Below are 17,688 nucleotides of genomic sequence, written 5' to 3'. Positions count from 1 at the left end.
AGTTAAACTGAATTAATTTCCTTGTACAATGAAAAAGTATTTATATTTGTTCCTGAAGCAGTTGTAATATACACTATATTGCCAAAAGTTTTTGGATGCTTGCCTTTACATGCATATGAACTTTAATGGCATCCCAGTCTCAGTCCGTAAGGTTCAATATTGAGTTGGCCCACCCTTTGCAGCTATAACAGCTTCAACTTTTCTGGGAAGGCTGACCTCAAGGTTTAGGAGTGTGTCCATAGGAATGTTTGACCATTCTTCCAGAAGCACACTTGTTGGTCAGGCACTGGTGTCTGATGAGAATGCCTGGCTCGCAGTCTCCACTCTTATTCATCCCAAAGGTGTTCTGTCGGGTTGAGGTCAGGACTCTGTGCAGGCCAGTCAAGTTCCTCCACCCCAAACTCACTTATCCATGTCTTTATGGAGCTTGCTTTGTGCACTGGTGCGAATTCATATTAGAACAGGAAGGAAGGGGCCATCCCCAAACTGTTCCCACAAAGTTGGGAGCATGAAGTTGTCCTAAATGTCTTGGTATGTTGATGCCTTAAGAGTTCCCTTCACTGGAACTAAGGGGCCAAGCGTAGCCTCTGAAAAACAACCCCACACCATAATCCCCCTCCACCAAACTTTACACTTGGCACAGTGCAGTCAGGCAAGTACCGTTCTCTTGGCAACCGCCAAACGCAGACACGTCCATCGGAATGACAGACAGAGAAGCGGGTTTGTCACTCCAGAGAACACGTCTCCACTGCTCCAGTAGTGGCGTGCTTTAAACCAATGCATCCAATGCTTTACCTTGCACTTGGTGATGTAAGGCTTGGATGCAGCTGCGCTCGGCCATGGAAACCATTCCATGAAGCTCTCTATGCACTGTTGTGCTAATCTGAAGGCCACACAAAGTTTGGAGGTCTTTAGCTATTGACTCTGAAAATAGTTCCCAACTTCTGCGCACTGTGCTCTTCAGCGTGTGCTGACCTCACTCTGTCATTTTACATGGTCTTCCACTTAATGGCTGAGTTGCTGCTGCTCCCCGTTGCTTACACTTTGTTATAGTACACTAACAGTTGACTGTGGAATATTTAGTAGCAAGGAAATGTCACAGATGGACTTTTTGCACAGGTGGCAACCTATCACGGCACCATGCTTGAATTCATCGAGCAACTGAGAGGGACCCATTCTTTCACAAATGTTTGTAGAAGCAGTCTGCATACCTAGGTGCTTGATTTTATAAACCTGTAGCCATAGAGGTGATTGGAACACCTGAATCCAATGATTTAGAGGGGTTTCCCAATACTCTTGGCAATATAGTGTAGTTATTTTGCTTAGGAAAATATTTTATTGATGCATTGTGAAGAAAATAATTATGGCAAGCATTCAAGTATTTCTTGGTGGAAAAAATTTTCAACCCAGTTTGTCCAGTCTCTTTCTTATATGCTGATCCCTTTAACCTATTCGGCCCCTTTCACATTATTATTATTATTATTATTATACAGTATTTATAAAGCGCCGATAGTTCACTCAGCGCTGTACATTACAAAGGGGGACAGAACATGTGACAGAACAATACCAATACAATGCAAAACATGAGGGGATCGAGGGCCCTGCTCTTTCGAGCTTACAATCTAGAAGATAGGCTGGATCTTGTTTTGCTCAGCAGGGGATCCATCTGCTGTTCCCCTGCTGAACTGAGCGGAACTGCCAGACATGGACACAGCCTGCTCTCCTCTATGGGCAATCAGATGTAAACAGACTGGTTATCCGTTTACACCGATTGCCCTCCAATCCTACCCAGCCAGATGGAGGGAAACAGATCCCCCTTCCATGATTATTGGATCAGAGGTAGCCAGGTGTAAATGACCGCAAGTCAGTTTACATCTGACTGCCCATAGAAGAGAATGACGGATCCAGTCAGGTCCGCCCGACCAAACCACCTGTGCAAAAGGGGCCTGACTGAGATTACTATGAAAGTTTTTTTTGTTTTTTTTTTCTCTTTTTCTTTTTTAAATGATTTCCTACCTAAATCTGTATTCCAGGTGAACTTAAAGCAGAGTTCCACACAAAAGGGGACGTTCCGCTGTAATGCTTTGTCCCCCACTCCCCATTAAGGATTGGCACCTTTGGGGAGCGGGTACACAAATTTACAGGTACCCGCTCCCACTTCCACTGTGATCGCCTAGGCAATTGGAAGCGCATGTTGTCCTCCCCCCCCCCCCCCCCCCTCCGTCCTGTAGTTTTCTGGAACACGTGACAGATCCCAGAAGACTACGGGGCCATGCACAAAGTGCAGCGCTTCTCGCAAGCTGTCACAGCTGGGTGCCCACACTGAAGATGCCAGCGCCAAGGAGAGAAGACGGCCGGTGAAACCAGTAGTGCTCAAAGCACCGATGGACCGTGGGTCAGGTAAGTGGCTGTATTTTAAAAGTCAGCAGCTACAGTTTTTGTAGCTGCTGACTTTTTTTTTTTTTTTTTTTTCAGGTGGAACTCTGCTTTAAGACATGCATTGATGCAGATTGGTAATCAATAAAACATGTGGGGTTTACTAAAACTGGAGCAGCTGTGCATAGTAAAAAGATCAAGTGCAGTGCTAAGGTATTAGTAATATGTCAACTACAATTATGAATATTGTAAATCACAAAAATTACACACCGTGCAAAAAACATTGATACAGTGCAATATATAGTGCTCATGTGATGATGTACTCCTCTTGATAATACCACACCAAAAACAGTGCTAAAAAAGGTTGAAATGTTGACTGGAAACTTAGGCTGGTGCTAGTGGATAGCGCGGAATCCTAAAGAAGACACACTGTGGCTGCTTACCAGAATACAGTGACCCCTGCATGAACAGACCGGTCAGTCAGCACTCTTTTCAAAAGGCAATGGAACATCCGGTAAATTGTCCTCTTCAACTGACATACAGGATGAAAGGTTGCCACCACAGATCGCTCAGACGTGGAATTTAAAAAAGAACACTTCCATAGTGTAAAGCCACTTAAAGTGGTAGTAAACTTTTTTTTTAGTTTTACCTACAGATTAAATGAATATCTCCAAAACGTGCATCATTTGGGAGATATTCTCTCTTTTTTTAAGCCGGCGCATGCGCTCTGAAGGAACGTCATATACATGTCGTTCCTTCAGAGCTGTGCACCGAGTAACGTCATCACGGTCTGGCCTGTCAGATGGCCGGAGCTCATGAACTCTGAAAGAAGACAAGTGAAGATGGAAGCCTCTACAGCAGTGACAGCACGCCGCTGGAGGGCTTTGTTTTAAGGTACGTTTTACATCATGTGCTAGTATGCACCGCATACTAGTGCATTATGACATTACCTTGCAGGGGACTCTTTCTTTTTTTTTTTTTTTCTGCCTGTACTTCAGTTTACTGTTTTTATTAAAAGTAAGAGGCACTCACAATATAAGAGCCGTCAACAGGAATATCCCACAATACAGATGCTCGGAAGTGGCATTCCTGGGGCCGGCTGCAGGCATAACATCGATCCCCATGCAATAATGATCAAAATGCGTGATGCCGTCACCTTCAGAAGCCCCACCTGATGCATTTCTTCACAGGTGATGTTGTCTGGGGGACGGGTTTTATTAAGAGGAGTACGTCATTACATGAGTACTATATTGAACTGTATCAATGTTTTTACATTTTGTGTGTGATTTTTGGGATTTATTTACAATATTCATATTTTTATTTGACATATTATTAATACCTTAGTGCTACACTTCTTTTTTTTTTTTTTTTTTTTTTTTTTCACAATGTTTTGAGTTTTTTGTATGTGGACTCTTTTCTACCCTAGTGCAGTGTTGTTTTTCTTTTTTTATGAGTTAAGCATAGTAAATAATCATCTTCTAACTTCAAATTGTCCATTTGAGCTTTGAAAATGTTAGCTGGAAACTGAGTGGTTGCTATGCAAAGCTGCTCCAGTAAATTCCCCACATTATGTTTTTGTTTTTTTAACTCACGCCTTGTAAGAACTTGAATTTGACTTGGTATCAGCTTTTCAATCTCCTATACAGCAATGCTTGGTGGGGCAAGAGCGAAGCAACACAAGACAACCATTTGTACTGCAATGCTGTGCTGGCCAGGAACATGCTGAGTGAGAACAGAGTTGACTGATCATTAGTTTGCTCTTTCTCTTTTCACGAATTACAAACTGGGGGGAAGGGACAAGACATGTAGGGGTGACTTAATGGTTAATAAAATAATAAAGATAGGCTCCACCCCTTTAAATTACATAAATAACAAAGCAAAAAGACTTACAACACACATAGGTATCTCAACAAAATTGTACCAAGAATCAATGTCCATACAATGTCCATATCATGTGCAAATACTCATAACATCCAATGTCAGCTGAGCCGCTGAAATCACTACTGGATAAGTTTTGACATCACTTTCAGGTTCGTGGAACGCATGCTTGCTCTGTGGATATGAGCAGCAGTGCACGGACATGGTCCTTTATTGTTGAGTTGTTTGTGTTGGTGCCTTTCCTTGGCACCATTACATGTGAGTGCATATAACTTTCATTTGTTACCCTTCCTATTTAATTTACTACACTATGAGCGGTTTTTTTTCTAGGTTTATGGTTTTATGCCACTGATGAGTGATAATTGGCAGTGAAGTTTTTGAACATACCGGATCCAGTTCTCCCACATCCTGGGTTATATTTCTAATGCTTGTAGGCTGCATCAAATTTTTATTGGCATGGTGGTTGGGGACTTTGCATATATATTTTGAACATTGGATCTTCTATGAGTATTTGCACATGACATGGACACTGTCTGATTGTTTGCACTGTTTTGTTCAGATACCTATGGTTATTTCGTTTTAAGTTCTGTTTTAAGGGTTGGCACCCTCTTATTTTATTGAAACTTTGTTTAGAAGCATTTGTAACTAGGTCTCTAGGAAGGTTTACCTGAAAATATCTGTCCATTCATTCCTGTGCCAGACAGCTCAGCCTGTGTCCATATCTGTATTTCATTTGTGTATTGGCTATTAGCCTGGAGTTCAGTTTCAGGGTTTGTGCACACAATTGCATTACAGTATTGCACGTTGTATGTGTTGGTGAGCTGCAGTACCATTCATTCTGAATGGCTTCCCAATGATCATCCAAATATGAAGATGCTGCCTTAACACAGTGCACCAAAACAAAGAGGTGTGAATGGGTTCCTGAAGTGTATGTATAGCCAATTTTGTTTTTTTTTTTTTTTTTTAGTAGTTTTGGATAGAGTAGGAAAGATTTAACCCCTGCCAGTTTATTTTTTGCTGATTGTGTACTAAAGGGGGAAATTTCCTTTCAATTCCAATTCCAAGTTAGAGGAAATGTCCCAAAAGTAAGGGGAACTTCCCTCGTGTACGGTTAATGGTAGGTTTATGGTAGTGCTGGGCCATTAAAAATTAATGAATTGGTTTTTATATAAATCCCACACAAGTGGGGTATACTACCTTGACAGTGATACCAGTAAGGTGTGTATAAACCTGGTTATGTTCTAGGCTGCTGCCTGTTTGATCATAATAGATAAATCACTGATCAAAAATTAATTTAATTAATTTAATTTCTGAAGTGGTTAATAGTGTTAAAAGTTTATTTATTGAACAGAAACATCAGATACTGGCAGTGTGTTTGGGGGGAATGGATTACCTCTTCTTCAAAGCATGCACAGAACAAAAAAAAAAAAAAATACCATTGAAGATCTGTAATGAGATCTAAAAATGTAAACAAAAAGTGAAAAACATATGATACCTAAATGTATAGTATATACCAATGTGGACACATTTTTGGTACCTCATGGTCATGGGTCCTCCCAACAGGTTAATGATCCAAGAAACAAATTGTTGGACTATTTTGAAGTAACCATTTATGAATCCTTCTAAACATCTATTGAATTAACTGAAGCCTGCCATCTGGAGAGAGCACCCTTCAGACTTTTCCTCAACAATCTGTTGGCAGGTGCAGAAGTCACATTGGTAGATATAGAAATTGCATGTTTGCAGTGCTTGCCTCTAAAGGTAGTGCTGCAAAATATTAGGTTAAGGGTCCTATAATTTGTTTATTTTCATTTGTTTTACTATTTAAAATATTTTGTTGACTCGAAAGTGAAGTCTGATTTTTATTAAGTATGGAATAATTAATGATGGATGCCATTATGAAATTGGTCAGTAGCTACTGGATACTGCTGTGTGATGCCATGAGGAAAGAGAGATCTGGGAGAGCTGCTGCCTCATGCACATCGTGGGATGGATTTTGGGCTCAGGCCAGTATAAGGGGGGCTGGTTACCTAATGCAAGGTGAAAAACCTTCTGCCTTTTATAACCACTTCAAGTATTGCCAGTAGCAAGGAAATGGCTAGTAAGGGATAGCGGTGGACAAGCACTTCTGTATATGTTGGATGAAGTGAACACTTTACAACACTGTTGTGGAGCACGGTGTGTTTTGTTGGTATGTGAGTGTATAGGATTTATGCACTCAACCATTCTTTTTTACCTGAACGGTGTTGCACTACGATATACATTTTTTTTTTTATGTACACGTTTTTGGAGTCGTGATTGAGGAAATTCTGGATTCGCCAATTCAATTTGTAGGTCAAACTTAAAGGTGAGCAGGGAGAGTATCTTGAGCACAAGCACGTCTTCTGGAAAGTGATTGTTAAACGCACTAATTTGGACTTTCTGTGATTTGGGAGTTTGACTTTTATTGGCGTGTGGATTTATCTTGCATGGGATTACTGGAGGATTTTTTAATTTCATTTAGATGTCTGGATGAGGAGTTAGCGCACTACACATTCTTGGTTTATATAAATTTTAAGTGAGAGTACACTTAGTGAGAAGGTGAAGCAATCTTCCTTTTTTATTTTTATTCAGGGTATAGCAGCGCATGACTGTGAGCCTTTTCACTATGAGTACCAATACTTGTGCTCAAGTACTCACCGATACCAATTACCCATACCCTTGCAGTGCAATTTAAGCCCATACAAAATGAATGGGCTCAAATCGCACTGAAAATGACACCACTCCCGCAGAGAACCTGCATGTGATTCGGACAGGAATTGCAGAGTTACCTCAGCTGAAGTGCGATTTACGTTCAAATCACATGCAATTCTTTGCAGTGCGATTTGAGCCCATTCATTTTGTATGGGCTCGAATCGCACCACAAAAGTATCGGTTTCAGGTATCGGAGCATTTGCACGAGTACTCTTGCAAATACTTAGTATCTGTATCGTTAGTATCGGTATCTGTGCAACCCTTGTACTAACAGATTTGTTCACATGTAGGACACCGATGCAATATATACCTGTTAATTTCTAACCCTTCCCCACTCTATCCAAAAGAGATAAGATTAGAAGGATAGCAATCTCCCATAAAACATTACTTCATTAACCTCCCTGACGGTATTTCCGAGTGTAGCTCGGGGTAAAGTTTCAGTACCACAAGCGGTAACCCCGAGGTACACTCGGGCTTACCATGCGGCACTGCTCCGGCATCTGTACTTCACTTACCTTGTCCTGCGATATCCCTCCTGCAGTGTCCCCGGCAATGTAATCCGGCGGATGCCGCCATCTGTCATCTGGGTTCCGTCCCCTGCGACGTGGGGACGGAACTGGCGGGAAATTTGAAAATGACAAAAAGTGACATTCACTAAATACTCTAAAATCCCATAGTAAAACATTACTGTATCAAACCATTTCACATACATTTTGTCCCTAGTGCTTTGTCCTGTGCCCTGCCTGCATTTTTACTGTTCTTTCTGCCTGGAAACTGAGAAAGGTCCATGGTGTCCAAAAAGCGTCCCTTTAGGTCAAAAGCGGTTTTAGACCGGCTAGAGAACAGCGATAGTAAATCAGAACCACTTGCAGAATTGAGTGATTATGATTTGTGGGGAAATTTGTCATCAGACACTGAAAACGATTTTGCGACTTTGCTCAGTGATGTGCGAACTTGGCACTATATTTCAAATTTCAGTGTTTTTGGTTTGATTATATTATTGAATTAAATTTATTATTATATTATTATTTTTTATGATTATTAAATTATAATTTAGGATTTCGTGTTTCAAATTTTATCATACCCGGGATGTTTACTAGACTCTTGTTCGGACAGATTTCAGTGAGTTATTCCTAAAAATGACAGGCCTACAATAAAAAAAATACATATTTCCATGCAAAAAAATGTACCGCTTTGAGCACAGAAATATGGACATAATCAGACCGCTAGGGAGGTTAAGGACTGGTTCACACCACAATGTCTGCGTTCTGTTTGCATTCTTTGATGCATTCCAGTGCGTTTTTTTCTCTTTTCAAAAAACCCAGGACAAAGTGTGTTTTTGGTGCATTCGCATGCGTTCCATATAGAAAAAAGGCTACTTTTGTTGAACTATGGCCTTTGGAATACATGGAAAGCACTGTGCACGTTTTTTTTTTATTATTATTATAAACCAGTTGCCCTCCTGAAGATTTACCCCCCCTTCCTGACCAGGCCATTTTCTGCGTTACGGCGCTGCGTTACTTTAGCTGACAAATGCGTGGTCATGCAACGCTGTACCCAAGTGAAATTTACGTCCTTTTTTTTCCCACGAGTTGAGCTTTCTTTGTGTTATTTGATTGCCTATGCGGTTTTTATTGTTTGCGCTATAAAAAAAAAAAAGACTGACAATTTTGAGAAGAAAACTATTTTTGACTTTTCGCTATTAACCGCTTCCATACTGGGCACTTTTACCCCCTTCCTGCCCAGGCTAATTTTCAGGTTTCAGCGCTGTCAATTTTGACAATTGCGCGGTCATACAACATTGTACCCAAACTAAAATTTTATAATTTTCTTGACACAACTAGAGCTTTCTTTTGGTGGTATTTAATCACCACTGGGGTTTTTATTTTTTGCTAAATTAACAAAAAAAGACCAATAATTTTGAAAAAAAAACACGTTTTTCTTTGTTTTTGTTATAAAAGTTTGCAAATAAATAATTGTTCTTCATAAATTTAGACCAAGATGTATTCTGCTACATTTCTTTGGTGAAAATAACCCAAATTAGTATTTGTTTAGTCTGTAGGAAAGTTATAGAGTTCACAAACTATGGGATATATCTGAAAATTGATCAATCCTGAAGTACTGACAACCAATCTAATTTTGGAAAATGATGAAATTATATTATTTTCACAATTTTTTTTTACATACTGTCACCAGTGCAGTACAAGCATGCATGATTAGGGACACTGACTGGTGACTGTGCAAAAAAAAAAAAAATATTTTTTTTATTTTTGTATTTTTATTTTTTATTACATTTTTTTCTCTTAAGATTTTTTTTTTTCTTTCATATTGCACTATGACCAAAGTAGTATAATGTTACCATAGTAACATTGTACTACTTTGGGGAAGTGATCAGTATACATATATCTATATATATATATATATATATATATATATTTTTTTTTTTTTTTGCACAATTTGCTTATAGCAAATAATTACTTTGCTATAAGCAAGCATTTATCTAAATGAAATCAGATGCATTCAGGATTTTTTTTTTTTGATTAGCTGTGATTTGGCCACGGCTAATCACATGACACAGCTGGGCTGTGATTGGCCCAGCTTGTGCATGTGATCGCTGTGGCCATTCACAGCTAGATACACTTGTATACAGTGGATGGCATGAAAGGAAGCCATCCATTGTATACAACTGTCATGTGACCTGCTGTGATTGGCAACGGGGCTGGTACACAGATCTGTCATCGGCCGTGTCCAAGGTACCGATCGGTGACCGATCTCGCCACAGTGTGGGCATGCACAATGCGCGTTCCGCAAGTGAACGCCATATGGCGTCCACCTGGAGGTACGAGCTGTTTGCCCGGCCTCCATCTGGCTATAGGCCAAAATGTATTTTGCTACATGTCTTTGCTACAAAAAAAATCCCAATACGTGTAAATTAATTGGTTTACGTGAAAGTTATAGTGTTTACAAATGGTGGTATATATACTGGGATTTTTAAAAATGTTTTACTAGTAATCGGCGATCACCGACTTATAGCGGGACTGCGGTGGGCATTCTGACACTGGGAGGAACTGACTTGGTGTCACTGACATCCCCAGTGACACCAATACAGTGATCAGTGCTAAAAAAAAAAGCACTGACACTGTACTAATGGCACTGGGCATGAAGGGCTTAACATGAGGGGCGATCAAAGGGTTAACTGTGTGCTGTTTTACTTTTGTCTGTGTCCGTGTGCTTCACTGTAATCACACTGCTTTGGATGGCTGTGCTGTGCACAGCCATCCAAAGCAGTGTAAACGAGCTGACAGGGAGGAGAGCTGTTTTCTTAAACAGTTCTCCTCCCTGTCGGCGATGCTTGGCAATCACTGGGCGCCGGCGAGTAACCACGGCCAGGACTCGCACCTCGCGCTCGCCCCCTACCCAGAAATGCAAAGTCACACACACACGTGCTTTATCGCACAGCTGCCGCCCTGTAGCAGTATTTCTGCTATAGGGCAGTCGGGAAGCTGTTAATAGCTCAGTGGACTGCATCTAGTGCAGGGCTAAGGGCTGGCTCACACCAGATGCAGTCCAGTGTTTTTTTTTGTATTCCAATGGGCCTAGTTTACATGCAGTCAACAAAAGTATCTGCTGCATTTTTTTTTTATGAAACGCACTGCAAAGCATGTAACCGCACCGAAACATACATTTTCCTGTATTTTCCAAGTGTCAAAATTAAAAAAGAAAAAAAAAATTATAAAACCCAAATTGTTGTGTGCACCAGCCCTTAAAGTGGTTGTAAACCCAAAAGATCAAAATTGAAATGACCAGTCTACCTCACAGAGCTTAGCAGCAGAAGTCTTCTGTCCCTAGTCTGGCCAAAAAAGGAGCAGCTAGTCATCTGAAATCCTCTTTTTTTTTTTTTTTTTCTACAGTGAAAAAAGCCTACACATGAAAAAAAATTGTGTTGCCACACCCCCTCCCCTGTAACTGACAGACTAATTAGGAGTCCGCTTCAGCCTGAAGAGACTGATAAAACAGTTATCCCCATGAACACTGGGCAGCATTTGAGGCATCAGAGACTGCAGACTTTCATAGGCTGGAGGGAGCTGAGCAATTACTCAATTACAAAAACTAATGGGAGCCAAACAACCTCACACAGGTTTAACTCCACAGCTGCTGGGAAGGGAGCCGAGCAGAAGGATCACAATTGACCCCTTAATGGTTGGGAACTTTTACTGTAGTGCCCTACTTTCAAGTAACACCCGATAGTTACACAGTAACAGTGGCCAGTCATTGAGGGGTTAATTGTGATCCTCCTCGGCTTTCTCCCTGGCAGCTGTGGGGTTGAATTTGTGTGAGGCCGTTTGACCCCCCCCCCTCCCCTTAGTTGATGATGATGATGAGGACATGTAGAAGCATGTATCCCCCCTCCTCCTCTGTTTTAGAGATAAGCACATAGTGTCAGCATGGTCCGCTGAGTAATTCCCTAGCTAGGCTATTTCGGAAGTGATCTGTGTGGATGGATGCTGGACACATGTACCCCTCTTGAGACTCCTAATTAGTCTGTCAGTCACAGGAGGGGGCAGGAGACGGAGTGTGGTGACACAATTTTTGTCATGTGTCTGGTTTTTTAACCCTAGGAAAGCAGAGAGAATTTCAGATGAGTGGCTTCTCCTTTCTTGGCCAGACTACGGACAAATGACTCCTGCTGTTATGCTGTGTGAGGTAGACTGGTCATTTCAATTTTGATTTTTTGGGGGTTTACAACCACTTTCAGTGAGTTTTTTTTTTTTTTTTTCTCTAACTTAAATTGAAAGTTTTGGACTTTAATTTACTGTAGTGGGTTGGGAAGGCATTGAACCTTCACTGCTGTTTCCACTTCAGACCCAGACTGTTTCACTGCCTTCCAGTTCAGGCCATTTTTCAGGTTTCTGTGCTGACACACTTCGAATGACAATTAGTCTGTGATTTTGCACAGAGCAGCCCGGATTCTCCTCTTCTCGGGTCCACCGCAGGCACTCCTGGCCCCTCCCTCCTGTCGTGTGCTCCCACAGCAAGCAGCTTGCTATGGGGGCACCCGCTGCTCCGTGTGTCCATTCACACTCGGAGCTGCAGCTCGCCCCCCCCCCTTCTCTTCTCAATGGCTCACTGGCTGTGATTGACAGCAGTAGAAGCCAATGGCTCCCGCTTCTGTCTCAGTCAGTGAGAAGAGAGTGTCCCGGGATAGTTCAGACTCCAATGCACTTCACTGGATCGAGAGGGGGTTTAGGTGAGTATTAGTGGATGGGGGGGATGCTGTACAGAGAAGGTTTTTTACCTTCATGCATAGAATGCATGAAGGTAAAAACCCTTCAGCCTTTAGAACTACTTTAATATCTACTGTTTTTTTTTTTTTTTTTTTCTACAACAAAGGAAAACAACACTGAACATTTTTCTTGCTTTTTGTTATAAAATTTTGAAATAAATAATATCTCTTCATAAATGTAGGGCAAAATAAATTCTGCTACGTTTCTTTGGTAAAAAGAACCCAAAACAGTATTTAGTCTGTGTGAAAGTTATTGAGTCTATAAACTATGGTATATATACAGGTGAAACTCGAAAAATTTGAATATCTTGAAAAAGTTCATTTATTTCAGTAATGCAACTTAAAAGGTGAAACTAATATATGAGATAGACTCATTACATGCAAAGCAAGATAGTTCAAGCTGTGATTTGTCATAATTGTGATAATTATGGCTTACAGCTCATGAAAACCCCAAATCCACAATCTCAGAAAATTAGAATATTGTGAAAAGGTACAATATTCTAGGCTCAAAGTGTCCCACTCTAATCAGCTAATTAAGCCATAACACCTGCAAAGGGTTCCTGAGCCTTTAAATGGTCTCTGTCTGGTTCAGTAGGAATCACAATCATGGGAAAGACTGCTGACCTGACATTTGTGCAGAAAACCATAATTGACACCCTCCATAAGGAGGGAAAGCCTCAAAAGGTAATTGCAGAAGACGTTGGATGTTCCCAAAGTGCTGTATCAAAGCACATTAATAGAAAGTTATGTGGAAGGGAATAGTGTGGAAGAAAAAGGTGCACAAGCAGCAGGGATGACCGCAGCCTGGAGAGGATTGTCAGGAAAAGGCCATTCAAAAGTGTTGGGGACTTTCACAAGGAGTGGACTGAGGCTGGAGTATGTGCATCAAGAGCCACCACACACAGAGGGATCCTGGACATGAGCTTCAAATGTCGTGTTCCTTTTGTCAAGCCGCTCCTGAACAACAAACAACGTCAGAAGCGTCTTACCTGGGCTAAAGAAAAACAGACCTGGTCTGTTGGTCAGTGGTCAAAATGAACTTTTGCACGATATTCTAATTTTTCGAGTTTCACCTGTATTTGAAAATTGATCAATCCTGATGTACGACTGCCTCATTTCTTGAGACCCTAAAATGCTAGTATAGTACAAATGCCCTCAAATTACTTATTTTTGGAAAGTAGACCGTCCTGGTATTTGTGAAAAAAGAAAAAAAATATCTAATTTCTTAATTTTCCCAAAAAATTGTGACAATTACAGTCAAAAAACTTACCAAAGTTGTCATTGTTACTACAAGTCATATCTCATGCATAGCATAGGCATACTTTTAATTACACCCCAAAACACATTCTGCTTTGTCTCCTGAGTTTTGGGATACCATGTATAAGACTTTTTCTTGAGTTCCTGAAGTGCCGGGACAGTTGAAACACCCACAAAAAGACCCCAGTTTGTAAAGCAAACCAAGGTATTATCTGAAGGTCAATATGGGTCTTTTGAAAATTTTATTTTTTTGCTACAAGTTTTTGGAAAATGCTTAATGAAAATTAAATGTATTCATCTTTTTACACAAAGTTGTCAGTATAGGCATGCTTAGAATTACACCCACAAACACATTCTGATACTCCACCTGAGTATGGTGATACCACGTGTGAGAATTTTTTAGTGTTTGAACTGATTATGTACAGGACATTGTATCTTGTGTATCACACAAATCAACCAATTGTGTCGAAACCAATGTACTGTAATGTTCGCCTCTGTACGAGTGGTCCGGGAGTGTAGCTTCACCTATAGCAGTCCCAGTTCCTATAAGCCAAGTAAGCCTAGCATACTGGTTACTTAGCTGCCCTTGGAAATGTTATGTTCATTGGCCATGAAGTACAGGAGACTGAACAAAGTAAGAATAAGAGTTCCTGTGGTTCCAGGAGTGCATTTGTCTAAGGCAGTGTTTCTCAACTCCAGTCCTCATGGACCCCCAACAGGTCATGTTATCAGGATTTCCATTATTATGCACTGGTGATTTGATCAGTTTCACTGCCTTAGTAATTACCACAGCTGTTTCATCTGAGGGAAATCCTGAAAACATGACCTGTTGGGGGTCCATGAGGACTGGAGTTGAGAAACACTGGTCTAAAGGGATGGTTAGGACTGGTGTCTTGCAGGAACATCATCTGCACATACTGTTGACTGATCAGTTCAGGCTGCAAGCAGAAACATGGTCAGCAAACAGGCAAAGGATAGGTCCAGGCAGCAGACAGAAAAGCTAGCTTACATCTGGTGACATTGCGATTGGTTTGGTGGTGATAAAGATCACTGGGCTTACTAAAGCATATTGCATGCTGTATTTGGGTCACAAGACACATTTTTCCCAATTTTTGCATGCAGTACTAAAAATGTAAATTCACTATCCCTTTATGCGGTATTTACCTCAAAGCAAAAATGCTTTGTAAATCCTGCGTTAAACAGCATTATAGTCAATTCATTAATGGAATTAAATGTGTGTGTTAAATAACTAGTGGTCCAGGTTTGCAAAATTTAAGGAATGTATGAACTTCCAGCTTGTTAAGGAGCCGGTGGCCACCGTGTCCCCACTGACAACAGAATGCAAACAAGATCCAGAATAAAAAAAAAAAAAAAAAAAATCAATAAAATGGCACCCCCCGTCCCCCTATCCAAACCAGGCCTTTCGAGTCTGGTATGGATTTTGAGGGGGACCACACGCCAAAAAAAAAATAATTGTTGTGTTATATCCCCTCCCCAGACCCTTATCCCCTTATCCTAGCATACAGCATTGCAGGCCAGAAAGGAAAGGGGGGGGGGGGGGTGCAAGCAAGTATTCACCCCCAATTCCTCAAAGTAAATCCAGCCTTAATGCCTTAATCATGATGAACACTGGCTGCTGACCCACACGGAAAAGGTTAAAAGAAAATGGTGCAACGCTTGCCTCCTGCCAACAGTCTGCTCCACTTCCCACCCCACTAAGTAAAAGAAGTGACGGAGTCAACCTTGACATCACTGGTGTTTATCATGATTGACACTGGATGTACTTTTCCCCCTCTATTCCCTTAGCTCCCTCAATGTTGAGTGCATGTGGCCTGGTATGAGTTTTTGTTTTTTTTAACTTCTTAATGCTGGCTCTTTTGTTTACATTCTGTTGTCAGTGGGGAATTTGTGCTGACAACAGATGAGTATTGGTTGTCACAGATGCTGTGGCCTCCGGCTCCTTTGCAACCAGCTATTACTGTTTGTTAGGGATGTCGGTGGGTGCCGGTGTTAAAATATTACAACTGTTTGCTGCTAAAATACCGAATCACATAGCACAATAGCACGTGCAGTATTTTAGTAATGTTTTTTAGTGAATTACAAAAAAAATTTGAACCGCTATGAGCTATTTTACTGTTGATCTTAAAACATTACATAATGTTTTGTGACTTAATACCACTGTTGCTGGCGTACACTGGTTTGGTGGCACTGGGACTGGTATGGCAATGATCAGGGACACCGTAAGTGGTATGGCGGTGATTAGGGCAAAGGGAATGGTGTGACGGTGATCAGGGACACTATGACTGCTATGGAGGTAACCCGGGAAACTAGGACTGGTGCGGTGGTGATTAGGGATACTGAATGGCAACACTTGCTTGGTGACATTGTCCTGCTGTGGTGGTAATCAGAGATGATGACATACAGTGATAGCAGAGCAGCCAGCCATTGTAATTGATCACCGTAGCAGTACAATGTCATTATAGTGACACTGCACTTGATATCTGTGACCGTAAGTAAAAAAAAAAAAAAAATTCAAAATTTTTTTTAATGTCCTGTCACTAGAGCAGTGTGGTGTTTCTATAGTGAACAATTGTGAGAGCTGTGATTGGCCACAGCTATCGCATGCTACAGGGCCACTGTGAGTGGCCTGTACCATGTCACTCTGACCAATCAGAGATCACAATAGTAATCACGAATAACAGTCTTCGTTTACTATTCACTATGATTGTTGTGATTGGTCACAGCAGTCACATAGTACAGGGCCAATCACAAAGGCCCTGTAACTTGATATGTGATCTGGACACAGGAGTCACAGATTTTGCAGCTGCGTTCTAATGAGAGCGTGCATGAGCAGCTAATGCAGGAAGATGTACTGATGCATCCACCCAGATAAGTGCAGCTCCCATCCGGCCCTATAGAGTATGTACATTGGATGAAAGGGAGGTGGTTAATGATGAATTTTAAGTGCTGCAGGGCTTCTGCTTTATTGGAATTCATGGATCTATAATCTGTGATTTATATTATGTGACAACATAAAGCTACCATAACATGCAAGATTTGTGTATTGCGAAATTTGTTCCCATAGCACTGCTTTTATTTTTATTTTTTGTTTAATTTTCAGGTTCAAGTACAGGTTCATCCGAACCTTTCATCAGCTGAAGATGCTCTCCAGTATGTCGAAGAGTTAATTCTACAACTGCTAAGCATGCTCTGCCAAGCGCAGCCCCGCAGTGTCCTGGATGTTGAGGTACACACAATTAGTTTAGATACTTATATACTCATAAAGATGCCCCTTAAAAGTGCTGCATTTTATTCCATTCCCAGAGACCATAGTGAGCCAAAAATCCATCAAGATTCTATTTGCTTTGTAGCTTCAATATTTGGAACAGTTTTATTTTGGCTTGCATAGCACAGTTTCTGCATTTTTGCTACCAGCTAAAAATATGTTGTGATGTAAGAATAGTAAAGTTCATACAATGGTAGGCACATATTGTGTCCTGTCTGAAATGTTACTTAATGTAGAAATATACCTTCTGAGACACAGGCTGCATGGAGAATATAGAATTTTTTTTATTTGAAAAGATTTCACTGGCAGTTTTATGTACCAAAAAGAAACAGGTGTGCTTTCTAACGCGGTTTACCCAGATTTAAAGCAAATTATGTTTTTCTGAGGTAAAAATAATCCATCAGCACCTACAGTTAGGTCCATATACAGTTAGGTCCATATATATTTGGACACAGGACGCCTTTTAGTTTTTTTCAGGTATTTACCAAAACATATTCAAGCTATAGTTATATAATGGATATGTATATGGGTATGTACATCTAAATTGGAGGAAGGGTTTAGGAATTACAGCTCTTAAGAGTAGCCATCCCCCCTTTTTCAAGGATCCAAAAGTAATTGGACAATTGAATCAAAAGTTGTTTCATGGCCAGGTGTGGGCTACTCCTTCATTATTTCTTCATCAATGAAGCAGGTAAAATGTCTAGAGTTGATTCTGAGAGTGGTATTTGCATTTGGAATGTATTGCTGTGAACCTACATCATGCTTTCTAAGGAGCTGTCCATGCAAGTGAAACAGGCCATTGTAAGGCTTCAAAAATGAAACAAATCCATCAGTAGGATAGTAGCAACATTAGAAGTGGCCAAATCAACACTTT

At 40.8% G+C, this 17,688-nt stretch overlaps 1 protein-coding gene across 1 annotated transcript in view; it reads left to right on the top strand.

Annotated features, from left to right (window-relative positions):
* The window catches only part of SOS1 (SOS Ras/Rac guanine nucleotide exchange factor 1), a 308,846-nt gene that overhangs the window by 81,687 nt on the left and 209,471 nt on the right, over window positions 1-17,688 (top strand). Inside the window, exon 2 of the mRNA XM_089681755.1 lies at window positions 16,650-16,775. Within this exon, the coding sequence (XP_089537881.1) occupies window positions 16,650-16,775 (126 nt within the window). The remainder of the gene's footprint in view (window positions 1-16,649; window positions 16,776-17,688) is intronic.

Source organism: Staurois parvus, unplaced genomic scaffold (assembly GCF_062004578.1).
Source record: "Staurois parvus isolate SC_StPar_1 unplaced genomic scaffold, SC_StPar_1.0 ptg000277l, whole genome shotgun sequence".
NCBI classification, from domain to species: Eukaryota; Metazoa; Chordata; class Amphibia; order Anura; family Ranidae; genus Staurois; species Staurois parvus.
This window is presented reverse-complemented; position numbering and strand designations above follow the sequence as displayed.